Genomic DNA, 25,140 nt, shown 5'->3' on the forward strand with positions numbered 1-25,140 from the left:
CCTACACTGACACAACTTGGCAATTTAAAATCATCAAGTCATCCTTGTTAATTGCAATTCTGGCCAATTGTATATCTAGGGGAAAATGATTTTCAACAGTAAAACAGAAAAATTCTAAAAATTTAAAAATATAAAAAGACCTCTCTCCAATTCATGGGAGATATGGACTTAAAAGATTCCTGAAAAAAATATTGAACAGTTCACAAGTTTGCCCCAGGAATCCTCATCTAATATGAATCCCACTCACAGCGTGAGCCAAGATTCAACTTGTAACCATTAAAAGTTTCTAATAGCTCGAGGCACCAGTTCAGCACTGAACTGATGTATGGAGGAGGTTTTGTTGGAAGATATTGAATAAGTATCTCAGATCTATTTCTGAAACAACTGCCAGAATGAGCCTAAGCACTTGAGAAGTAGTTCATGTCATAATTGATAAGACTAAGTTTCATGTAAAAAACAAAATAAAACAAAAACAAAAAAACACTTTTGGAGTTATGGTCCGGAAAAGAAACGTGTCTGACGGGCTGGACGGACAGGACAGACAGGAAAGACAGGAAAGACAGGAGATATTTCCTTTACCCTCATTCTCACTTCATTTGAGAGGAGGCGTTAAAAAGTCCCCTAAGCAAAACCATTAAAATACAAACATCTTGCATACAGAGCTATAGGAACAGATACAGTACTGTATTCAAATCCCCCACTGAGACATCTGCTTTTTGTTCTACCAGGAAAACTGTTATGCCTATTGAGCACATTCTTTTGTCTGCCATACATGCATACTGATTAGGGGTTATCTGAAATTCTTGCTCAAGGATAATTTGAGGAGGGGCCTAGCAAACCTCACTGGTGAGGTTAACAACTAAACAATTATATGTTTCTATAAATGTTGGCACAAAGCTAAAGTTATATTGTTCTTCATGGGACATTATCCAAAAACAAAAGGTTACTGAAAGTCATTGTTGCTTGACATTTTCCTGGACTTGAGCCAAAAAATGTGAAACACGCAGCTACACAAGGTGACCTATTGTTGACATTTCTCAATAATAAGGATGTTTTTTTTTAAATGTACTATATTGAGTTAATGATTTTATTGAAGAGCTCTTTGAGTAAGCGGTTCACCAAGCAGAGAGAGAATACTAATCTGCAAAATCAGGAATAAATGACAGAAAAAATATAGAAATGTTTGTGATTGTCAAAGAAGTGTTAATGAATGACAAGTTTTTACAGCTATTGACTGACTCCTGGAACATAAAATGTTCAGTTTCAGGGAAACATCCACCACAAGTTGTACGTTGTGATTTTAATTCAGCGTTACTTAAAATAAAAGTGTGGTTCCATAGTATAAAGTCTTCAAAACAGCTGAGACATTTCTGAACAACGTCCCCTGGAGTCTGAAGTGAGACTTACAGAATAGGCGAATGTGTCAGAAAAAATGTTAAGTCAAACCGACTCAGTATCTCCACATACTGGCCACTATGACTTAATGATCACACCAGATCTTAAGGCCTGAAAACACATTATGTATTAAACTACATTCATGTGTGTGCATGAATGTCAGTTTCGTCTCTCATCCAAGAGACGTCTCTTGGATGAGAGACGAAACGTCTTCAAGAACTTTCTTAACGTCCGTTGGATCGACTAAAACACGTTTTGGATAACCATGACCTGGATGACTGAGATCCTACACAGACATCTAGACCACAATCATATATTGACATGACTGAAGTGCTCAGGAGATGTTTGAATTGATACAATTAGGAAATTTCAACTAACTCATGTGACAGTCGTCTGAGCCACATGGTAGAAAGAGTTGGTGCTTGCTTTGCATATTGCACCCCCTCGAGTGTGTTCATCTCTCTGGTGGAATTATTTAATTATTTAACGGTATAAACAGGTATGTATACTGTTCATACCTGTTTATACAGCGCATATATATATATATTTTTTTTTTTTTTTGTATTTTAGTGTTACATGCTGCTGTAAGTGCCTCAATTGCCCCTTGAGGACCAACAAAGTTTTTTGAATTAAATTATTTTGTCTGGCAACTAAACTACCAATGTATTCATATAATCTGCCTTTTCTGCCAGTGTCCCCATAAGTCATTAAAAATAAAACTTTTTTTGCTTTGAGTACTACTTATTGTCCTTGTGCGGCAGAAACAACACACCCAGCTATTAAAAGGCAGTGTGCGGGGAAAAAAACCATCAACGTGGTCACGTAACCTGTGACCCCTAGCGTCATTTTCCCGGGAATGTTGTACCACGTGACCCCTGCCGGCGTGCCTGTTCCTCTCGTGAGCGTTTCACTTACCGAAACTCGCCGGGCAGGGAGGATATGAGCAAAGATGGCGGTGCGGTGGGCAGCAGGCGACGACACTTTAACTGAGTGTAATATGCAATGTTTCTACATGGACACACCGGACGAGGTACGGAATGTCATCTCCAACCTATTTCTTGACATGTTTTCCTACTGCTACGAGTTTTCTGTCTGTTTCTTGACGCAGACGGGATCATGTTGTGTGTTCGAGCTGTGCGCTGAGCATGGAAAAGTGACACGTGGATGCAGCAGTAGTGTTACTGGTCTAACTTTATCAACAGTAACTTAATGATTTCTGGTGGAATTCCAGTCAGATATGTCTCTGTTGTTATTGTTGGTAAATTAAACGTAAATACGTAATTACGTGCTTTCATTATTTAGATGTATTTTAATGCTAGCTAGCTAGCTTGGCCGGTGAACGAGGCAGATTGTCTTCTCTCTAATTATTAACGATTGTTTAGTTAAGTGACAGTTGTGTTATTAGTGTCTCGTCAGCTTGGCTTGAGTTTCAGTCTGATCGTTAATGTAAATAGTTTGTGTTTAAATCCCAACGGTGGGTTTGTATGCTAAAGTGCCGGGTGTACGGTTCATTCAAGGATCCAAACACACGTGGCTCCACACTGCAGCATGCTGCTGCTCAGCTAGCTTTATCAATTCAGTCTGGACTTATCAGCTTTATGGTGCAAACTAATCAGTTCTTCCGTTGTGTCTTGTGCCGGTTCCACATCAGATCAATGCGGTAATGCCATCAGTGATGACTCACATTGTGATGCCTTTCTTTATTTAGACAGTGAACATAATCTATACAGTTAGACACACCTGTGATTATTCACCAGGACACTGCGGCAGCTTTCCTGGTGTCCACTCAAAAACCGCGTGTGTATGAGCGTCCACGTTGTGGTGAATCACGTCGGTTTCACGCAGACACGTCAGCAGCGGCTGACACAGTTCATTCAAACTCTGATAGCTCTCGTCTGTGTAGTTTTTAAATCACTGCTTCCGGTTTTTAAGGGTAAAAGAATTAAGCAATTCTTCTTAAGTGGTGAATCAGAATGAGCTGAAACGAAGCCACTGCTCGTGTTTGTTGTAGTGCAACACGTGGACTAAGTCGCCCCCCCCCCCCTTTGGGTGGGGTGAGGCAAGGACCAAACATGTCTGCCCACTGTGTGGAAGTACATACCGAAACACGTGGGCTGTAAGATAGTACTGATGTTGACATAAACGCATGTAGTGGAAAGGTACTTTGTTGAAGGTAACCAAAAGTCAGTGTCTCCATGTTTGCAAGAAAAAAAACTAAGTAAATCTTTTTAAAAAAGATAGGTGTGCATACAAACCCCCAGGTCTTTTGTGTTGAAAGACTACAGTAATGAGAGTACATGCAGTCTTCTGTAGTTTATTCAAAGCTTTTCAAACAGTAAATGATTGCAAATGATTGAGGTTGCATCAAATGGTATCTGTTAAAATTCAATTATTAATAGAAGTTTAAGTGTCTTTCGCATAAGATTTTTTAATTGTTTTCTTTTGACCAGTCATGTTGATTTTGAACAATTTGCAGAGGTGCTCTGTACACACTGATCATATGGCATTGGTTTTACTTTTAAAGAGGTAAATATAGTGTCAGCAGAATGGTAGTGCTATAATGGATATGTAGCCCAAGAGTTCATAAATGATGCAGCAAGGATGCTAACACCATGGAAAAATATTCTGACAAATGTCTAGAATCCCCATAAACTAAAATCTACTGTACATTAAAAATAAACATTGCATTTTATGAGTTGTTTAAATATGGGAATATGAAGTTTTATTTTTTTCATTCAGAAAGTTTGAATATTTACAAGAACAATTATATACTTTCACATGAATCAAACTGAATTTTATCAGCTGTCTTTTGCAAGAGAGAAAAATCTGAAATGATCTTTTCATTCTCTAGTCGACTGTGCTGAGCCCTAAGGAAACTCTAGATGCCCTGCAGAGCAGTTTGGACCCCTCTATCTTTTCTTTCTTTGAGGACATACCAACAATAGAGGTAAGACTACTGACAGAAGGGGGACTAGAGTATTATAGTAACCAAAGAAAGATCAATGATCCATAAGCTTTCTACTGTTAGTTTACCTGTGTACGTGTTTTTTTTTTCCTTTTCGTATTTTACTTAGCCTAAAGGGATAGATGAGGAGAGCGAAGCCACGCTGCTGTCTGCCTTGACAGAGATCCTCGACAACGTGGATGATGAGAACCTGTCTCCGTTTGACACGCTGCCTGACTCTGAGCTGCTGTCGGGTCACAAGGGCAGCGAACACTCTCCGGTTAGTGCATCTGCTGTCATGGATAATTCCAAAAGTGTCTCACAGGTTCCTTCTTCCATCTCCCAGCATGCCTTGTGACTTCGGTACAGAGCAAATGAAAGGGGGATGGGATGTGTGGGGGACCGGGGGACCTCTGGTGCTCTTAACTTGTCGTCCATTATATTTAAGTCGTTATTAAAAGGATTTATTGAAATTATGCTTGTTTGTTTCACTGTCTAGCTCAAGAGATTGCTCTGTCTATCCCGTTCGCCTCCAGAAAAAGACACTCTTTGCCGACCCTCATCAAAGGGAAAGGTACCTTTTCAAGCTCATAAGTCACCGATGTAGACATGTACAGCAGACAAAATTGTGGATTTATCGGGATATTTGTCTTCCTACCTTTCTACTCAGAGCCTGCCAAGGATGCAAGCATACTCTCTTCAGAGGAGTGATGGGGAAGAAGAAGATGGATTCCTCACTTTGAGCCCAATGAAGCAAGATTCATCTGACAATAACCTGCTTGACTGGGAAGGCCTGGCCCTCCCGCTTCCTATCACTTTTGAGCCAGAGGGTGAAGGCGAACTTTCACTTTGCCTGGGGGACTTGGTCCGGCAAATGCATCCATACTGTATGAGAGTGTCTGTTGAAAACCAGGAAGAGGAACACTTGTTGCCCGAGGGTGGCATCTTACTAGAAGTTGTGGACCAGGGGGAAAATGGAGAAACTATCCTGGCAATACCTGGGGTAGATCTCCCAGTCTGTTTGCCACATGAAGAGCATGAGACAGACACTGTGGAAAAGTTTGTACATGAGGATGATGTGACGTCTGACAGTTCAGAGCATATAGTTGTTGACGATGAAGTTGTAACAGTGAGTGAAGCCCCGGTTAAAAATGAGATGATAATTAAGAGACCGAAGGAGGAGATTAAAGAGAAAAGCCCTTCTCGGAGGAAAAAGAAAAAGAAATGCAAGGAGCTGTGCCAGTCTGTACCTGTGGAGGGAAGGGTCCTTAGGAGTGGTAAAGTAAGACGTGCAATAGAGGAATCGCCCAAAATATCTCATAAAAGGTCCTCCAACAAAAAGAAAAGCCTCCCAAAGGTGCCTGTTGTGTCAACACCTTCCTCCTTATCAAATCCTAATGAAGCAAACCCATGCCAAAGTGAAAAAGAAATATCCACAACAACACTATTGCCTAAAACAAATGTGGAAGTTCCCACAAGTCTGTCAGTTAGACAAGAAGGAGATTTGTTAAATGCCAGCAATGACGAGAGTAACCCTACATATTTGCCCCCAGCAGTGCGATCCCAAGAGCCTGATGAAATGCGGAAACAGCCAACCCTGGCCTCTGAGAACCTGAAAGACTCATCAGCAGCTCACTCTGCTGTCCCACCCCCAGGATCGTTTGAAAGCCAAGCAGCTCCCAGTGCTCCCAGTCCTGGGACACCACCGGTTATCGTGGCCCCTACAGACTCGGAGCCAAAAGCTAAGTCACTCAGTCTAGCTGAATATCGGCGTCTCAGACAGCAAAAGAAGCCAATTTTGGTGGAAAATCAAGGGAAGATCAACACCTCCAAGTGGCCCAGCCTCCCCGAGCTTCCTAAAGAGCTTCCCCCAATTCCCTGCCTGCCTGGCCCTAGCCCCAGGGATCCTCGACGCCCTAACTCACAAGCAGTGAAAAATGAAGTAGATCTGATCAAACCAGCCTGGCAACCAAGGGGACCGTGTGCACCACCCACTCCTGAGGCATTGTTGGTACCTCCAGCATACATGGCTTCTTCATCCAGCAGGGCCTCAGCTGCATCTCTGGTTCCTAAACCACAGCCAGTACCTGGACCTGCAAAATCTCCTGTATCAGAACAGCCTTCATCTCCTACCTCTAATAGGGAGATATCTACAGACAACAGTCCCCAGTCACAGCCTGGATCTTTTAAGACTGTAGAATTCACTCAGACCTGTCTTGAAACCACAACAGCTGCAATCAAACCCACTACTGCTCCCAAGAAGATTACTGTTGTTTTCCCTAAGGTGTCTGAGGTCCATGCTCCGACCTCAATTGATAAACCCATCAATTGTGATTGCAAGTCCACCAAAATCACCGCCAATGGTAGCAAAGAAGCCAATTCTACTCAACCAACAACCTTCCATTGTCTAAAAGCAGAGTCTGTTGTGCTTGAAGCGAAAAGGAAACTCACTACAGCAGTGAAACCCCAAATGACGAAGAGCCCCATGCAGGATCTGGTTGAGGCTTTCACCAGTGAGATCGGTAAGCTCAAAGTTTAATTGTTGGATAGCATGCAGTTTATCAAAGGCTTTAGTAAGAATCTGGATTCTGTAAGCTATAGAATTCTGTAGCATTTAGAGGACAATGTTATAAAAGTATTCATGTATTTTGACCATGACAGTCAGACAACAAAGTTAAACGAAGGATTTTAACCCTAATCCTGCTGAACTTTCTTCTCTATCTTGATTGGTTAGTCTTTAGTCAGTTTTTATATAAGAATTACACTTTTGCATGTGCATCGTCCAATGATGATGAATTTTTTTTAAGGTATTGAAGCTGCTGATCTGACCAGCTTACTGGAGCAGTTTGAGGAAACCCAAGGTAATCATCATTGAAGTGTGGCTGAAAGTAATGTGTAGTTCATTCCAAATTTGAAAGTGTCACACACTAAAAAGTATTTGGTGTGTATTGCAATATAGTTGGGGAACTGGCCAGTAGTTTAAGAGGGTCACAGTAAAATGTAGTCAGCGTCAGTTCAGTCCCGGTTTTGCAATGGTTACAAGTAGCTTACAACAGTACAGTGTTATCAGTTTGGGCAGGATAACTTATGGTCTTCAATGGTAGCAAGTGTCACATTAGATAATAATTAAACTTTTGTGCATATGCAAAGGTTTATTTTTCTGATCGAGTGCACAAAAGTTCTGAGTCTATAGTCCTGCAGAGCTGACCTATGGAACTAAGATATAACCAAAAAGTAACTCATAGCAGGAGAGCTTATAAAAGCTTATCCTCCTCGAAAAGACTGCTAAATGTTTAAATATTGCACGGGAATTTGGTCATTGTCAAAGCTGTAGTTCCCCGCCCTCCATTACTGTCACCTTTATTAGCTGGTTGCTGTGGGGCCACTGAAGCTGCTTTATGCTCCTTTCTGCTCTTTCAATGGAATTTTGCCCCATCAGCGGATCTATTTTTCTCACCTTGTTGTCTTTGCTCGGGCAGAAATATATCCCCCAACAAGGGGCTGAACGGTGTACACGCCATTACTAATGGCACTGGGCTTATGTAAACTATCATGATTTATGTTATGGCAAATACAGCTGCTAAACCTTTGGAAAACTGCCATTTAACTTTAAAAAAAAGGACTGCAAGGACACACAATGCTCTGTTTGCGCCCTACAGACTTTGTGTTGTACGGTTGTCCTTATGATGGTCTTGCAGTGATTTTTCTCCCCCTTTTTGTGGGGTTGTGTTAATCACTGTGCCAATGCACTAATTTTCTTGTCCCTTCTCTCATCAGCCAAAGAAGAGCAATGTAAACTGGAGGTCTCTGGTAGAGCAGCAGCTGTAGGAAACTCCAGGTGAGTTACCCTACAGCCTTCAAGCTGCTCTGTGTGATGAATTGTGGTTGTTCTAGAAATCCCCAGGAGAGTCATCCCTGGTTAGTGTGTAACACACACTTTTTTGCCAAGACCTACCTCAAACTTTGCTTTTATTTAACTTCTTTGGTGACCATCTCAGTGGTCAAAACACAACAGGGAAAACCGAGGCTATTTTCCAGTAATATAGACTGTTGTGCTTCTTTTGCAGTGTTGACCTGGTTCCAGAGAAAACAGTTGTAGAACGTTTGAGAGCTAATGATCTGTCAAGTACTGCAGGTAATTTAATTTTTTTTAAATTCAGAAGTTATACTTAATTCAGAAGTTTTACTTAGGCTGGATTATTTAAATCAAAAAAATCCTTTCAGATTTAAATTAGCAGTCATCATAGATCTGCTTGTTTAGACGAGTACATAACAAGAGATTCACTTCACTGAAGCACAAATGTGTAATTGTGACGCACATTTTCCTCCAGCTCTGACTCCTCCAGGGACTCCTCCCCATCAGATGTGGAAACCCCTGGCCCCTGTGGCCCTGCTGCGGAAGAGCAAGGCTTCTGAGGCCTCAAAGTCGAGCCCTGCTAAAGTTATCCAGATAGAGGCCCGGCCTCTGCCCACAGCCAGATCCCGCAGCAGACCCACATCTTCATCTGTGGCCCCTGAAGTGGCATGCATGGACCATGATTATTGCCTCCCCAACAAAGCCACTGGAGAGCCAGGCAAGCTCTGGAATGTCAAATCAAAATCCAGTATCACTATTAAAGCCATCAAGACCACTCCAACCACGACACAACCTCCCCCCGCCCCTCTGGTATCATCTGTCCAGTCTACAAATGCTGTTGTAAAAACAAAAAGGCCAGAAAGTTCACTTTCTGATGAGGTTAAGAACAGCTCTGTTATGGAGACTCCTGATGCTTCACCTTCCTGGCAGGGGCAGGAAGTCACCCCTAAAGAATTAAGCCCCAAGAAAGGGCCTTCTGGAAGGACTTACCGGCAACAAGGTGCCTCTCGTAACAACAGCCCCAGTTCTAGTCCCAAAGAGAGTACTAGAAGCCCGTCTAGAGGAAGATCCCATCGTTCTCCCAGCTCCATGTCGAGTAGTTCAGAGTCAGACTCTTGTTCCTCAAGGTCCAGGTCACGGTCCAGGTCACGGTCTCCGTCTAAAAAAAGGTTAGGTTCACCCTCAGGTTCTTTAGTTCACTCAGATTTGAATAATTTCAAAGGTAAGAATTGTCCATTGTAACGGCATTCTCTTCTGTTTCTTCCCCAGGTATCGACCACGTCATTCTCGTAGCTCCAGGTCTTCATCCCGTTCCTCCTCTGGGTCACGCTCCCCTCCCAGGAGGAGAAGGAGGTACTCGTATTCTCGCTCTCGTTCTGGGTCTTGGAGTCGCTCCAGGTCGCGGTCCAGATCACCTGAGAGACAATCAAGGTCAAGTAGAAGCAGAAGATTGTACAGGTACGATATATTAATGACTGCTCTTCTGCGTGTTAATCACTGCATTTGTTTAATAACTACACATTTTCTAGTTTAAAAAAATCATTAAAGATATCTTCTTATCTTCCACAGACCCTCATTTAGACCTAACTATCATCACAATGCAAAGAAAAATATGGAAAAAATGAAGAAATGTAAAGAAAAAGCCATTGTAAGGCCATATTTTCTCGGTACACTGATCACAGAGCAAAATGTTTCAGATATTTTGTAACTGAAAAGGTGACTGTGTTCTTCTCCCAGGAGGAGCGCCGGGTGGTTTATGTTGGTGGAATTCGGGGAACAATGACCCACAATGAGCTTAGAGAGCGCTTTTCTTTGTTTGGAGACATTGAGGACTGCACTCTGCACTTTAGAGACCATGGGTAAGTAGAGGAACAATTGGTGCCCATGCATGTCTTTTTTTATTTGAACGTTTTGAAATAAAAGGCGTACTGTGCTGAAACTGTATTACAGGCTGCAATGTGATCAGATTGCACTGTCTTTGAACCTTTTTGGTCTTTTTGTGACCTCTTTGGCCAAGCTACAGTGCTAAAGTGAATTCATGCTTGTTCATAACTGGAGCCTCCTGGTAACACACCCAGGTCGCTCTTTTAAAATCAAGCTACACCAAAAAACTAAGACCTGTCACAATCTTCACTAGAGGTTGGACAAACTGATAGTAAAATGCCTCTTGCTTTTGTTGTCTGTCACAGCGACAACTACGGGTTTGTAACTTATTACCACATCGAGGATGCATTCGAAGCCATTAAGAATGGAGAGAAGCTTCGCAGATCTGATGAGTTGTCATTTGATGTCTGTTTTGGTGGAAGAAGACAGTTTTGCCGGACCAGCTACGCTGATTTGGGTATGCAATTTTGATTGATGTTGTGTTGTTTTTTGAATCCTTCCTATTTGGTCCAATCAAAAAAAAAAAAAATTGAAGTCTTAAGGCCATACTTTGCAGATTTCACAACTCAGCATATCAATGCTAGGCTTTTTAATTCATTGTCGACTCTTTTCTCTGTTTCTTTTCAGATTCGATTTTAGAGTACGATCCATTGCCTACGAAAGGCAAGTTTCATGCACTAGACTTTGACACTTTACTGAAGCAGGCCCAGCAGAAACTGAAGAGGTAACAAGAAGCCTGCAGGGAGAAGCAGCTCACGCGTACCTCAGAGCCAACAGGCTCTTTACCTGCAATGCTGTCTTTACGTTTTACATTTTGCATCTCTTGCTTTTCTTCTTTTTTTGGATTGTTTTTATTTTATTTTGTTTCAGCAAGGTAACACCTTCTATTGAAGTGAAGATTTGTAATGAAATTAGTAAAAGGAAAAAAATGGAATAAGTGAAAGTTTTTAAAAACTTTATTTAATTGTAAAATCAAATTTAAATTGTATGAGGAGAAACATTTTAAAGTGGAAATGTGTATGTGAAATGAATTCCCTAATTACTGGGAGAAGTTGTAATAATACAAAGTATGATAAACCTAAATAAAAACAGAACTAAAAATGCTTTGATTCATTCCACTTGGTGTCTACATTAATTTTTCATGTTTAGTTGGGGCCTTATTGAAAACAAAATCACCTAATTTTTGCAAGAACAAACAGGTTCACACCGTGGGTCTTTAATTCTGACGTTACGTCTATTTGTACGGGTATCCATACATGTCCTTGTAAACTAAAAGTACACATCAAAGCACATTCAGTGTCACATGAAAATGAACAATAGTACTGCATACATAATAAAATGCCTCCTTTCCTTCGGCATGTACCACCAGGACTGAATACATACACATTTATTTGGACCTATTCCCCAATAGTTCGCTAACATTCTGAATTAATGGTTAATGTATCATTCAGAGACAGCAAACCATTTGCAGTCACCGGGTTTACACGGTCAGATCACAAACATCAACAGCACCGCCCCTCTGACTTTAATTGGAGCTCGCCTGCATTCCTAATAGGTTCTGGAAATCCAAGATATTACAAAGGTATCGAGATAGTCAACACAGGACGCAGTTATACTCGACGTTCAGAGCAAGTCAGCAACATAACAGGTTTACCAATAACCAGTCATTGCCGTTCATTTTTTAATAATTTCGGAATTATTCGTACAAATGCGAATAACGATGTTTAGTTTGTTCAATTTGTTGTGCTATAGATTTTTCAGAAAGGTCCCGTTACCTTGTTGGGCATTTGTAACGGCCAATGTGAGTTATTTATCTTTCGTACATGATGACATCTTTGTGGTGTTTTGTCACGCAGAACTGGTTTTGACTGGTTTAAACTAGTCCTATGAGCATGCGCAGTTGGTATAAACAGGAAGAACTACGAAAACCAGGGCATATCTGCCATAAAGAGTAGAAAACGATAGACCGAGTGCAAACGAACGCCATGCACTTCTTCATTATTTAACAACAGAAATTTTGTCCTGTGTCGCTTTGACGTATTTGTGTTAAGAGTTTACAAATGAGGTCGCTGAATTGTCGATAATTTGGACAGACTCGCCGATACCATACCGTAATCTTGACGCACGAAAGACGTCGACGATTGTTTCCACTGGGGGTTTTTGCTTGGCGAGTTTTTCCTATTAAATTGGATTTACAAATATCCCGATACAATTTACGTGGCATCAAAATAACATCTAGCAATGGTTCAGAAAGACAAGACGCCGGAGACTCCTCCAGTGGATGTTGAACAAAACGTCATCCCGGTCTCCGGAGAGGCTTGCGTTGAGGCTCCTGGCCCTGTGGAGTCCAGCGTTGCAGTCGAACCAAGTGGTCACAGGAAATTCATCAGTGGAGTTGTGGAAGGTAATGTTTATAATCAATATACGGTAGATTGAAAACACTCATCTGTCATTTGGTCATGTTGTGATTTGCACATAATCGTACATACTGTACCAAAAGCTGGGGGAGACGATTAATAAGTCATAAACCTGGTGGGTGGATGGAGGGAAATTTATCAATTATGTGTAAACGAGGTGCAGTAAATCTTACTTGGTTTCATTCTTGGTTATTAATTTCTAAGTTGTGCGTGATTGACCGAGTAAAACATTTATAAACGGGCCGAAGGTATTTTCTTACAATTGACGAAAAACTTATTTTACAGTTTTATTTTATGACTTTTACCAGTGTTGTACTTAGGGTCAAATTGATAGTCAATACAGCTACACCGCAAACGTGTTCATTGACCTGTTTTGCAGACTGCAGTGGCGTAAAACTAACTATTGTTCGTCATTGCAGGGTTTTATGGTCGGCCATGGACAATGGAGCAGAGGAAAGAATTGTTCAGAAGGTATGATGGACTTTAATTAACAATTAAGCTAAAATAATTTACAGGCAAAACTATAAATATGTCCAGATGCTTTCACCAGACCTTCTGTTTCACAGGCAGCAGAAATGGGGACTGAATACATATCTATATGCACCCAAAGATGACTACAAGCACAGGATGTTCTGGAGAGAGCTGTACTCGGTGGAAGAAGCAGGTGGGTATAACAGACTGCATGTTTTGTTTTACTGTACTGTATTTCTCTCTGTAAAACAAGTAATGCCTACAGTATTTTCCACACCGAAAAGCTTTTTTCTCAAACCGACAGTGCGCCTTATATATGAAAACATTTTTAAAATAGGCCATTCATTGAACGTGCGCCTTATAATCGGATGCACCTTATAATCCAGTGTAGATTATATATGGGAAAAATCTTTCTAGATGGGGCGTTCATTGAAGGTGCGCCTTATAGTTCAGTGTGTCTTATAGTGCAGAAAATACTGTACTTATCCAAGTCAAAGAGGAGACTGCATAGCTCAGTTTTAAGTCAGGATAATGTGAAAAAGTGTATTAGTGTATTTTATACTTTCCCCAACTTCTTCTTAGAGCAACTGATGACTTTAATTAGTGCTGCGAAGGAGTATGGGATAGAGTTCATATACGCCATTTCACCTGGACTGGACATTACCTTCTCCAATCAGAAAGAAGTTGCTGCACTTAAGAGGAAACTTGATCAGGTATTTTAATAGTTTACATTCACATTCTTTGAACATTATTAAAACTCTGGATGCATAGGTTTGTCTCTGTTTTTCTGTAACCTTTTTTTCTATTTAATCCATGTTCTCTTTCTGCTCCTCAGGTCACACACTTTGGCTGCAAGTCATTTGCCTTACTTTTTGATGATATTGACCACAACATGTGTCCTGCTGACAAGGAAGTGTTCAGTTCATTTGCACATGCTCAGGTTTCCATTACCAATGAAATCTACCAGTATTTGGGAGAACCTGAAACCTTCCTCTTCTGTCCCACGGGTAGCTAAATTTTATACTCAAATCCTGTGCACACAGTGGTGTCATTTAACTGTTTATTCACAATTTGCTTTATTTCTTGCTTTAAAATGCAGAATACTGCGGAACATTCTGCTATCCAAATGTCCCCCAGTCTCCTTATCTCCATACAGTAGGAGAGAAGTTACTGCCAGACATTGACGTATTGTGGACGGGTGAGTCTGAAGTCCATCCTTTCCTTTTACACATCCCATGGTGTTGTTGGAAAGGGAAAATCCTATTCCCCATAAAACTACAGAGAAATGAGAATGGCATTTGGTCAGATTTGCATATGTTCAACAGACAACATCCCTTTTTGTTTCACGAACTTTGTGTCAAAGAACTGTTTTCTAACTGACTTATTTAGCATTTTTGTTTATGTGCTATCCCTCCAATATTAACTGTTTGCATAAAAATAACACCTGTGCTGGCATTTTGCCTTGAAATGTTAGTCTGTTGGTGGGAAAATTGGCTGTATAGAACTTTGACCCACATATCCAGTGACGCATGACTCCATGCATCCCCTATAGACATTTCAAGGATTCACTGCATTTTTAAATGTAGCTAAATATAATTACTACTAGCATACAGTAATACATCTCAAAATGATTGCTAAAAATATATCTTGGGAAATGTATTTTTTTGCAGGACCCAAGGTGGTGTCCAAAGATATCTCTGTTGAGTCTATTGAGGAGGTATCAAAGATTGTAAAGAGAGCTCCTGTGATCTGGGATAACATTCATGCTAATGACTATGATCAGAAGAGGCTTTTCTTGGGTCCATACAAAGGCCGCTCCACAGAGCTCATACCAAGACTGAAAGGAGTCCTGACCAACCCTAACTGCGAGTTTGAGTCTAATTTTGTAGCCATCCACACTCTGGCCACCTGGTACAAGTCGAACATGAATGGGGTGCGCAAGGATGTGGTGATGAGTAAGTGTGATCCAAACATTTACTAATACTGTATATATAATTTTTGATCTTATAATAACTTTTCCATGTGATACCAAAATGTTTGTCATCACTGCGATTTTTTTATTTTTGTGTTGCTTTTTTCCCCCCTTTTATCAGCGGATGGAGAGGACAGCACAGTGTCCATCCAGATAAAATTAGAGAATGAAGGGAGTGATGAAGAACTGGAGACAGACATGCTCTACAGCCCACAGCTTGCTCTAAAACTGGCTCTCACAGAATGGCTGGGGGAATTTTGTGTTCCTCGTCAATACAACAGTAAGAACAGTCCAATTTTATCACATTGCTATGCTATTATACTTCAGACAGTGACACTTAAATGATTTCGATTTTGTTGGAAGAGCTGCATCAATAATGTTCTTGCAAAAAAATCCATCCCACTGAAAGTCGACTCTGTTTCAGGCCGACAGGTGCCTCAGAGTGGTGCCAAAGGCACGGCTGTTGTCGACGTGTCGTCCATGGCTGCTCCTTCTCTCTGCTCTTCCACAACGGTCACCACAGTGTTCCAGCAGCCCATCATGTCTCCAGCCATGCCACCTCTTTGTCTGGATCCACTCTCACACACCATGGTAAAAAGACCTCAAGAAGAGGATGAGGTGAGGTTTATTGTTGCTATAAAGCAACGCTTAAAAAAAAAAGATTTCTATAAAGCAACGCCTTAATAGCAGCGCTTACAGGATCAGAATGAGTAATATCTGTGGATTTTAGTAATCAAATGGGTTTATATATGAAAGGGGAAAAAGAATAAATTTTATGCTGTACCTAAACAGGTGGAAGTGGAGAAGAAATATTCAGATGAAGAGCCAATGGAAATGGTGGTGGAAAAAATGGTGGATGAGCCTGAAGCAGAAGCTGACGCAGAGGAGAAGCATATTGTTCCCATCCTGGCTGATAAAATGACAGAGGACCTAAAACCTATGGACACAGACAAAGAGAGTCTCACAGAGTCAAAGTCCCTAGAGGAATCTATCCAGGAGGACTCTGGGAGTGATATCGCTCCTATGCAGACGGATGATCAGCCCAAACAGGTGCCTGAAACTTTTGGCAGTTTATAATTTCTTATTTTAATGTGCTTGTTCAAGTAAAATCAAAAGCACACAAGATTCTAGTTGCATTATTGCTGGGTTTTGTCCCCAGGATGTTTTTGTGCCAGGGCCCAACGAGAAACCTCTGTTCATTGCGGAGCCTCTTGCTCTTGAAGACCTGAGCTTGCTTGCAGAGCTCTTCTACCTGCCTTATGAACATGGAAACAAGGGCATGCAGATGTTGAGGGAGTTCAACTGGCTACGAGCTAACAGCAGTGTTGTCAGTGTCAACTGCAAAAGAAAGGACACAGAAAAGGTGAGTGGATTCATTGGATTAAACACAGGAGGCGAAAGGAAGGGGACATGTTCATTCTTGGTGAAACTAGTTCATTATTAACTCGGCATGCTCTGTCAGGGACAGATGTTGAAAACAAAATGGTGGATATGTGATACCCACTTTGTCCATTAGGTGGTGTGGTTATGCATATAAGATGACATGTGCCTGCACTGCAGACCATTGTGTTTCATATATTTTGTTATTAAAAAAAAAAAAAAGTTTCTCACCGGTATTTCCCTTCTATCTCTGTGTCACCTGCAGGTAGCAGAATGGCAATCAAGGGCGGAGAAGTTTGAGGAGATGTGCTGCTCAGTCATCCAGATGTTTACACGGTTGTCCAATACAGCCAACCGCACCATCCTGTACGATCTCTATCCGTACATCTGGGACATCAAGAGCATCATTTCTATGGTCAAGTCTTTTGTCCAGTGGCTAGGTATGTGTGAATAAACAATAACATGAATCCTCTGAAAGCAGTAGCATAGCGGCAGTACGAGCAAGTCTGATAGGCGTTAGTTATTCTGAAACACATTTTCACTCAATTCAGCCAATCACCTTTACAAAATGTAAACTGAATAAAATCAAACACATTAAAAATAGACTATTTGGCTGCATGGATGTTGTTGTAGTCCAGTGCTATGTAGTTTAATTCATTTATAATCATATTATCTCACCTGTGAAATTGTGGGACTCTGACGAGTTGCCCAATTTTTAATAGATGGGAGCGTATGATAGATCATCTCAGCACAGATCAGGTCAGACGAGTCACCTCTCAGTTGTCATGATTCTATGAATTGCCATGAATTGCTCTTGTTTCTTATGTGTTGCATTTATTACCTTATTTTTTTTACAAATCTGACTGAATGCCGTTTGCACTGCGAGCATCCGCCCTTATTTACTCCCATCATTAGCTCCTTCATCTTGATGAGATCTGAACCGGCCCTTTGTGGCGAACCACCCAGCAGGGTTACTGCTGCTTGCTGTGTCTCCAGTAACATCACTGCTGCATTCCCTCACAGACACCCTTGCTTCCATCTCTTTGTCTGTGGGGATGAGATCCAGGGGGGAAGTCCCCGTTTCTCCTTCTCCATGCCCTAGCGCGCACGCGAGCTTGGATAGCAAGATATCCGACTGACTGCAGAAAGCCATTCTGGTGCATAAACTGGTTTAGACTAGCTTGTCTAATTTTACTTCACAGTAAGCTTTGTGTAGTTGCCTCACTGAGTAGTCTCTAAAATGAGGCTGTTGTTGGATTTTTAAGTGGCTGACTCATTTACTCTGTATCATTGTATTCACCATCTTGTAGAGGGGATGTTCCCTCTCTTCTTTCCTCCCTCTCCCCTGACCTCCTGTTTCCTTTCATTCTTTCGTCTGGTGCACATTGATGCAGTTTGAGTTGCAGTCAGCCTCTCGATAACATCTCCATCTTTTTTGGAGTGTTCTTTTCAAGTAGCCTGAAGCACCAGCATGGCTTGTCGGTTACCCCCAGTAACCCAGTTTCATTTGCAGGTTTCTGTCCTGTCGGGCTATATGGTAAAGCTGAGGATTCTAGCCCACAGTACACAGCAGGCAGCATACCCACACTGGCAAAACCACACCAAAAAACAAACAAACAACATACTGCCTTATTATTCCAGGAAATGATTTAAATTATTTCAACAACCTTGAGGAAATCAGGTGCTCCATTGTTGTTTTCTTAATAACTGCAGTCTTAAGTGTTGACACCTGCTGTTGCTATGAGACGGCTCTTAAATCAGGCCCAGTACAAAGATTTCCCCTCAGCAGAAGCTTTGCAGCCGGCACAAAGTCACAACCTCCCTGGGTTTTGTAATGAGAACACTTACTAATAACTATTTTCTACTGTTTTCTCCCTTCACTGTGTACAGATGGAAGAATCCTCAGTACAAGTTTCTACTGCTATTGGATCGACAGTGGCCGATGTATGCACAGTGCTGGCGTTGTCTTTTACTTTTGTTCATGTTTGAAGCAACCTTATGTAAATTTTTTCACAAAATAGATCTTTATATTTAAAGTTTTGATCTCGAGGGAAAGAGGCAGCCGTCCAGATGAAGTCACATTTTGCGCTGCGATGTAGCTTGGAATCCTAAGTGTTAACTCCCAAATTTCTCTCTTTGGCAGCACCTCTAACTTATATTTTTGTTTCTGTCAGTAGGCCTATAGAAATGGCTCAGACCAGCCTGATGCACCTACTCAAAGGAATTTACACTTGACTTGAAATTTAGCCATGTGGCTTTTATATACATCCTACTCACGGTATAGTTGACACAAGTGTTTTCAAAAGTGTCTCCTTGGGAGACTCTTTTGCCATGCAAGAGCAAAAGTTGTATGTTTTTTGTATACCTGTGATCATGCAAAGTGCACACTGATAATTCAGGTGCAAGTAATCCAAGTAATAGATCATTATTTAGTCAGCTTTGAGGTTTTTCAAATAGATAAGCAAGTTCACAGTTCCTCCCGCGGGTGCATCGGCATGCTGTGTTGTGTCAGTTCATCAGAAGGAATTTTAGGCTTCTGATTGAGGTTCACATGTAAAAAGGTATTAGGGATCCGTGCTGCGCGCGGCATTTGTCTGGTCACATGACAAGCCTTGTAGTCAACCTGGGTTAGACTTTGTTAGAAGCAATGCAGCTATATACAGACTCCAAGAGCCGTACGTGCCTCAGATGCATATGTGTTTTTACATCTGTTTCCTTGCGCTGTATTTCATCTGTGCCCCGCCTGATTGTGGCCGTCAATAGTAAGATGAGAGGGTTTCAAAGGCAGGAAATAATCTGACTACCTCTCGCCCCGTCTTCCTGGTTTGATGACCCTTGCTCCCCAGTCATGTGACAAGGCAGATAAAATGAGAATGTGACTTCACATGGGATGCTAAGATAAGTGGGGTAATGGCAGCTGAAGCTTACTTTCATAGTCCAGACAGTAGGACAGTGGTTTTAGTTCTGATGGTCAGTCTAATCTTTATAAACTCCGTCAGCTAAACTGCTCTTAAGTCCATTCTCTCTGTAGGTTGTCAGAAAGCATCTGTTCCACTGCATGAAAACTTATTTCAATACTGCGCGTCATGTTGTGTGGACCATTTTGAGATTTTTAACTGATTTGAAAAAAAAAAATCCAATAATTTCAATATATATTTTGGACCTGGTTTGCAAAAATGTAAGCTTTAGTTGCTCCATCCCCATTTTGTCATTATGCAAAGTTTTGATCTTAAACGTAATTGATCTATTCCAAATTGGGTCCTTCTTATGTTTTAATGGTTTACTTTCTTTTTTTTAAATATATATGGATTATGCTATTAGATACATATGACCCCCCCCCCATCTCCCCACTCGCTCATCTGTGTCAGAGCCCCATCCTCTGGTAACAATGTCCGCTTGGCTCTGCTCCTAACAGGGTGTCGTAGTCAGTCCTCAGCACAATTCCTTAGAGGAGACCAAGAGCCCTGGGCCTTTAGGGGAGGTCTAGCAGGAGAGTTCCAGGTATCTAATGCTCTGAATTTACAGCAATCAAATGGAAAAAAAGATTGTTGTCAGCAAAAAAGACGACGCTAATATGTGTGTAGGTATGAAGGGCTTTGGTCTGTCGAAGGTGAGCTGATTGTAATGGCTCAGGCTGCAAAATATCTGGGTTCTATCCCCTCGTTTTTGTTACTTTGGGATATTACGTCTGCAAAAGGGACAGTGGATGACATGAAAGCTGTCACACAAAGCTTCATAGCCAGTGTTTGGCATGGCATTTTCTATTGATTAATTTGAATTTCTTTCAGCAACTGACCAAGGAGATGCTGCTTGTCCCTAGCGCACGCAGCGCAAGCGAGCATGGCTAGGTTTTATTTTCATGACGTATCATTTCTTTGCAGGGAAGCACAGCGCACAAATTACCAATCCGCGCTTGCAAGCGTATGTACAAGCATTGCCGCGCCCGCGAAAAAAGCAAGCAAGCATGTTTGCAATGGGAAAACTCCATGATCAAACACACCAAAAGTTTTGTTGTCCATCCTTGGAGAGTATGAAGACTAAAGATGGCAACTGATGCTGAATGACAGTTAAATCAAATTTAATTTGCCGCTTTGTTTTTTTTCCTGGAGTTCTCTCTATCTTACTGCGCCAGCATCATTATTTTTCTCAACAGGAGGGCCCTGCGCAGCGAAATATGGCAATGTCTTAACAAAAGGGAAAGGAGCATCTCCTTCAGCCAGTAAAACCTTAGTCAGACCAAAATATCGCCTTTTATTTTTATTATATCTGAATGCAAACACAGATGTGGTTGTCGTATTGTTCCTTTAGCAAAAATGAAAACAACTCATGTTTGCTGTTGCTGGCCACTCTCGGATCAATAAGGAATATCAGTTTATTACTTATAATAGTCTTATTAACATTTATTTGTAAAAAATTTCATCATTCCAAAGCACTTTGTGCTTTTATATATTTTCTTTTGTTTTGACAGTGGCTCAGTGTTAGCAAAATGCACAGTGAGGCAGTCAGCCAAAGCAACATCTCCTGGTTTCAGTGAAACTAACCAATTTCCTTTGACACCAACAGAGATTGTTGCCAATAGATGGGGCAAATGATCTTTTCTACCAGCCGCCACCTTCATTGCCGACCTCCAAACTCTATTCCATAAGGCCTTACTTTCCCAAAGATGAGGTGAGATATTTGTTTGTTTATATCAGAAATCTCTAGTTTCAGTCTTGCATGTCAACATTTAATAAGCATTAATTAATAAAATGTATGATTTCAAGAATGATGTCAGCCAGTTTGCATTCCCAGTAGAACTGTCCTAGTTTGAGCTCTGTACATCGACAAATACAAGTGGTGAATATAAATGACTTTTCAGATTTTGTATTTCAAACATTCCTTAAGGACATTGACATTCTTTGTGGAATTTTTGTCCTGAGATTGGGCTTTTATACCCTGTTTGCAAAGGTTATCGTAATTGGTTGCTTTTATTTCAGTGTTGTAACTCTTCCACCACAATAAGAACTGTTTTCTGTTTCTAGGCTGCAGTTTATAAAATCTGTAAAGAAATGTACTGTGAAGGGCTGGAGGATGTACCGTTTTCTGATGAGGATTCGGACCTCATAGGAGACAGGTAACAGAAGAAGATGTATTTGCGCAGTCATCCCAAACTACAGTATAGAGGCTGCTGTATTTTTGGGGGCTGTAAAAATTCATATGATTGACAGACTTTTTTTTTTTTTCACAGGTTGGTAGGAGGCCTCCTCTCTCTGAGCTCAGAGTATGGCTTTGTGTTAGAGGATGATGAAGGAATATGTGGGTACGCTCTTGCTACCGTCGACGTTAAACCTTTCCTTACGAAATGCAACTTGAGCTGGATTCCATTTATGCAAGAGAAATACAACAAGCCTGACTCTGAGAAGGACCTCACAGAGGCAGAGGTGTGAACCTAACCCATCTCTCCTACCATGAAAACATCTTTGTCAGTGTGTACACTCGTGAATTTAACTTCACATCGCTTTCCTCCTAATAGAAGATGATGCTGAGTTTCCATGAAGAAGAGGAGGGTCTTCCAGACTCTTTCCTCTCCAATTTCCCCTCTCTCATTAAAGTTGACATTCATGCCAAAGTGACTGACCCAAGTGTGGCCAAAAGCATGATGGGATGTCTTCTGTCTTCTCTCAAAGCTAATGGTAGGTGGTAGCCATGTTTGGTTTCATTTGCATTTTTAAATGCGACTTCTAGTGCTAACTGAAGAGAGAAATGTTTGTCTTATTCTTGTTGGGAAGAGGGTGTTGGATTAATTTATCTTGAAATTACGATGTAAATCGGAATGTGGTTGATCATCTTCCCTAGGAAGCCTTGAAACAGTTTATCCCATCAGCGCAGTAGAACCATATTGTCATTGAAGTGATTGTTGACCATAGTGATTGAAAGGGAGATCATTTGTGGGATCTTGTTGTTAACTTTATTTGTTGTATGTTTTTTTACCTACAGGGTCCCTTGGTGCATTCTGTAAGGTTCGACAGAGCGATAAGAGAATGTTGGACTTCTATAGTAAACTGGGATGTTTTGAAGTGGCCAAAATGGAAGGATTTCCCAAAGACGTCATCATTATGGGACGCAGCCTATGAAGAAGCGCCCTGTTACAATAACGGGCAAAGAAGAAAAGTGAGCAAGTCAATGTGGCTTGAATGTGTTTGCTACCTTTTATGAGAAAAACTTCCATGGTGATTTTTACTACATTACTGTGTGGGCTAGCCCAGAAAAACATTTTTTTTGGATTTGTGTACAGAAGCACATCAGTAGCGCACAGATTCCAGTGCTGCCCTTATATGTTATGGCTCTGTTGGATTCAGCAGATCTTAATCTGAAAAGAGTGGAGTCTGATGATTTGAGCCAACGTAGAAGAATGGCACTTTTCTGGAGTCCCACTACTCATATACCTCTACAAGGCCAGAAGTAATTACTCCAAAAGCCTTTTTCTGATTTAATCCAATAGCCATTACATGGATATTGACAGCTTGTCTGAACACAAAATGTCCGTGTCTTAAATCAAATCTGAGCTGTGAAATGAAAGTGATCTGTATCTTTGGGAGCTACACTACTTGCTTTCTCTCCTTTAACATAATTGAATACCACATCTGTCAGCATAAATAGCACAGAATTCAGCATATGAGGTACCATTTCTAATTGCCCCTCAGTAGAATCAGAGAGGCCTTTTAATGACATTTCTTTTGGGTCTACTTGTGAAAATCGGAATGGGCCCTGGATCTTTTGGTGTTAATGAAACCCTTAATTTAGGATCAACACAAACCAGTAAAGGTGCTCAAGCCGGTGGACTTCTGAATTATAGTTGAAGGTTTTTCAGATATTTCGAAAAAGATTTTTAAAAAAGCTTTCTTTGCAAGTTTAAATTTTTTTTTGCTATTTTCTTTTCAATATTTCCTTGTGCCCCCTTTTCTCCTTTTCATAAATGAGAAGTTTTTTGCTCAACATATGTCAGTTGCCTTTAAATTTTAATTTCATATTGCAGACATTTGTTTTTCGAGGAAAGGCTTTCTATAGCTAGGTTAGGCTCGTTAACACATTGGCCTTGTTACGGCTCAGATTCCAGAAATATAGCCAAACGGTTGCAGTCCACATGTACCGAGATCCCAGATCCAAATTCCAGGTTGAGTAAAAGTATGAAAAAAATCACAGACATGTCTTCCAGAGAATATTAGGTCGGTCTTGTTTATGTTCAAAATCAAAGATATGTCTGTTACCTTAAAATACATTTATTAAAATGAATAATCCTGCTAAAAATGTAGAAGAATCAACCCTCCTGCTATCATGAAGCTGCTTGGGTTTTTTTAACCACTCATTCCTAACCTTATGTGTGATGTAACAGGTAATCTGGGTTACTTTCAAGAGAGGCTGTGCTGGAAACTTTTCGCTTAACATTGTTAATATAGAAAAACTGTTTACATCTATCACCTTGCGTCTCTCCTGCCATCGTCTCAACTTTGCTTACTCTCGAATGAATGAACTTTGTGAGTGTTGTTGGTATGGAAGAAGTTGTTAAATCTTGTCACAAAAGTGACTTGCATTATTGAATTGTAGATGTGAGGAGGCTTGGTGAAGAAATTCCAAGGCCTTTTCCAATTTCTCCATTGAATGTTTTGTATTCTGACACAATTCCTCTGTTTTGTAAATGTTGTAGTTACTTAAGAAGCACTTGGACTGTAAATCGTATTTGTTGGTTACGTGAGGATCATCATTTGCTCTTCAGTAGCTACCTGCCAGATGTTTTGATACTGTGTACATTCATAATGTGCATGAGGTAGGTGTATTGGAATCATTAGTGTGACCTCATATCATGATAGAGGAAGAAGCATGCCGTTCACCTATATGATCACAAAACTGTAGTTGATGGATGGCATGTCGCTATTATCATTTTTTATATCTTTACTGAAACTGGCTAGATCTGTTGATTTCTTTCAAAGAAATATAGTTCTGGCCATTGTACAATATTCTGTCCAATAAAGCCAACTTCACTGACTCCATTTCAACTACCTGTAAATATTGGTAACAAATCTGCTGTTCATTTCAAGAAACAACCTCGATCTCTTCATTTTGTAATTTGTTGATAGTCAAGCTTTGTCCTATGCCAATGGTGTTTGACAGAAATTAGGCTCCGCCTAGGAGAGAGTGCTCCAGTCATGATCGAAGTCTAGGGCCAGGGCTGCTATAACAGTGACAATTTACCGTGTAAAGTTTGTATGTAAGATACATAATATGATAAACTAATAAACCAATATACATTTATTGTTTCTGTGTTTCTCTGTGGATTAATTTTTAAAAATGCTTTAAAATGCATTTTTTTATTCAAGAATGTATTAGGTTATTTTTAGATTTAAAGTCTGCACACACACCACACATGGTACCACAAATGTAAAAGACCACGATTACATACACAGTACGTCTTGACAACTAACATCAAAAAAAATTTTTAACAAAATTTTACAAGGGCTCATTTTTTTTCGATACACATTTCAATGTTATGCTTCACACTGTAAAATCACTGCAAAGTTGTCAATAATCTGAAAAATGAAAAAGTCAATAATCTGAAGATGAACATTACAGTGATCATCACATTGCTTTGATATTATATTGGGTACCTGTATGCATTAGTATGCATTAAAGCGCTGCTGAAGATACTTCGCACAATGAAATTGTCACCTGAACACCATCTTGGTGATAATTCATGCTGTGCTCATGAATAAAAACATGACTTCGTATTTATATACAGTACAATTTGAAGTGTATACTACTGTTTACTACAGAATCATACATTTGA

At 40.6% G+C, this 25,140-nt stretch overlaps 2 protein-coding genes and 1 non-coding gene across 5 annotated transcripts; all 3 read left to right on the forward strand.

Annotated features, from left to right (window-relative positions):
- The first annotated feature begins 2,315 nt into the window (after positions 1-2,315).
- On the forward strand, positions 2,316-11,176 carry pprc1 (PPARG related coactivator 1). Of its 2 annotated transcripts, XM_068326727.1 has the most exons (14): positions 2,316-2,425; positions 4,247-4,342; positions 4,470-4,619; positions 4,839-4,913; positions 5,010-6,861; positions 7,147-7,200; positions 8,117-8,177; positions 8,407-8,474; positions 8,671-9,364; positions 9,465-9,653; positions 9,765-9,843; positions 9,933-10,054; positions 10,385-10,536; positions 10,707-11,176. In XM_068326727.1, exons 1-14 carry the CDS (start codon positions 2,345-2,347, stop codon positions 10,805-10,807), a joined length of 3,774 nt encoding a protein of 1,257 aa, XP_068182828.1. In that variant the 5' UTR covers positions 2,316-2,344; the 3' UTR covers positions 10,808-11,176. The 2 variants fall into 2 exon arrangements, with proteins under 2 accessions (XP_068182828.1, XP_068182829.1); XM_068326728.1 differs by lacking the exons at positions 8,117-8,177; positions 8,407-8,474.
- Positions 10,163-10,301, forward strand: LOC137604509 (small nucleolar RNA SNORA50). The gene has a single exon (XR_011037596.1). It is a non-coding gene; the product is annotated as a small nucleolar RNA SNORA50 (small nucleolar RNA).
- Positions 11,177-11,997: 821 nt separating the features above from the next.
- oga (O-GlcNAcase) lies at positions 11,998-24,608 on the forward strand. Of its 2 annotated transcripts, XM_068326729.1 has the most exons (19): positions 11,998-12,483; positions 12,916-12,967; positions 13,063-13,160; positions 13,550-13,680; positions 13,803-13,974; positions 14,067-14,165; positions 14,638-14,922; positions 15,061-15,219; positions 15,364-15,557; positions 15,732-15,989; positions 16,099-16,302; positions 16,585-16,759; positions 18,210-18,263; positions 19,735-19,820; positions 20,883-20,987; positions 21,341-21,432; positions 21,547-21,739; positions 21,832-21,991; positions 22,296-24,608. In XM_068326729.1, the coding sequence occupies exons 1-19, from the start codon at positions 12,321-12,323 to the stop codon at positions 22,430-22,432; spliced, it is 2,817 nt and encodes a 938-aa protein (XP_068182830.1). In that variant the 5' UTR covers positions 11,998-12,320; the 3' UTR covers positions 22,433-24,608. The 2 variants fall into 2 exon arrangements, with proteins under 2 accessions (XP_068182830.1, XP_068182832.1); XM_068326731.1 differs by lacking the exon at positions 18,210-18,263.
- Positions 24,609-25,140: the final 532 nt, after the last annotated feature.

The sequence above is a fragment of the Antennarius striatus genome, chromosome 11 (assembly GCF_040054535.1).
Source record: "Antennarius striatus isolate MH-2024 chromosome 11, ASM4005453v1, whole genome shotgun sequence".
Taxonomy (NCBI): Eukaryota; Metazoa; Chordata; class Actinopteri; order Lophiiformes; family Antennariidae; genus Antennarius; species Antennarius striatus.

What these genes read in the sequence shown, in the direction of transcription:
- pprc1 (XM_068326727.1), top strand. Translation starts at nt 2,345, where the DNA reads ATGGCGGTGCGGTGGGCAGCAGGCGACGACACTTTAACTGAGTGTAAT. An exon ending in AGGACATACCAACAATAGAG is followed by an intron (nt 4,343 to 4,469) that starts GTAAGACTACTG and finishes TATTTTACTTAG; the next exon opens with CCTAAAGGGATAGATGAGGA. An exon ending in AATGTAAAGAAAAAGCCATT is followed by an intron (nt 9,844 to 9,932) that starts GTAAGGCCATAT and finishes TTCTTCTCCCAG; the next exon opens with GAGGAGCGCCGGGTGGTTTA.
- oga (XM_068326729.1), top strand. Translation starts at nt 12,321, where the DNA reads ATGGTTCAGAAAGACAAGACGCCGGAGACTCCTCCAGTGGATGTTGAA. An exon ending in AGGAAAGAATTGTTCAGAAG is followed by an intron (nt 12,968 to 13,062) that starts GTATGATGGACT and finishes TCTGTTTCACAG; the next exon opens with GCAGCAGAAATGGGGACTGA. An exon ending in GTCTAGCAGGAGAGTTCCAG is followed by an intron (nt 19,821 to 20,882) that starts GTATCTAATGCT and finishes TGACACCAACAG; the next exon opens with AGATTGTTGCCAATAGATGG.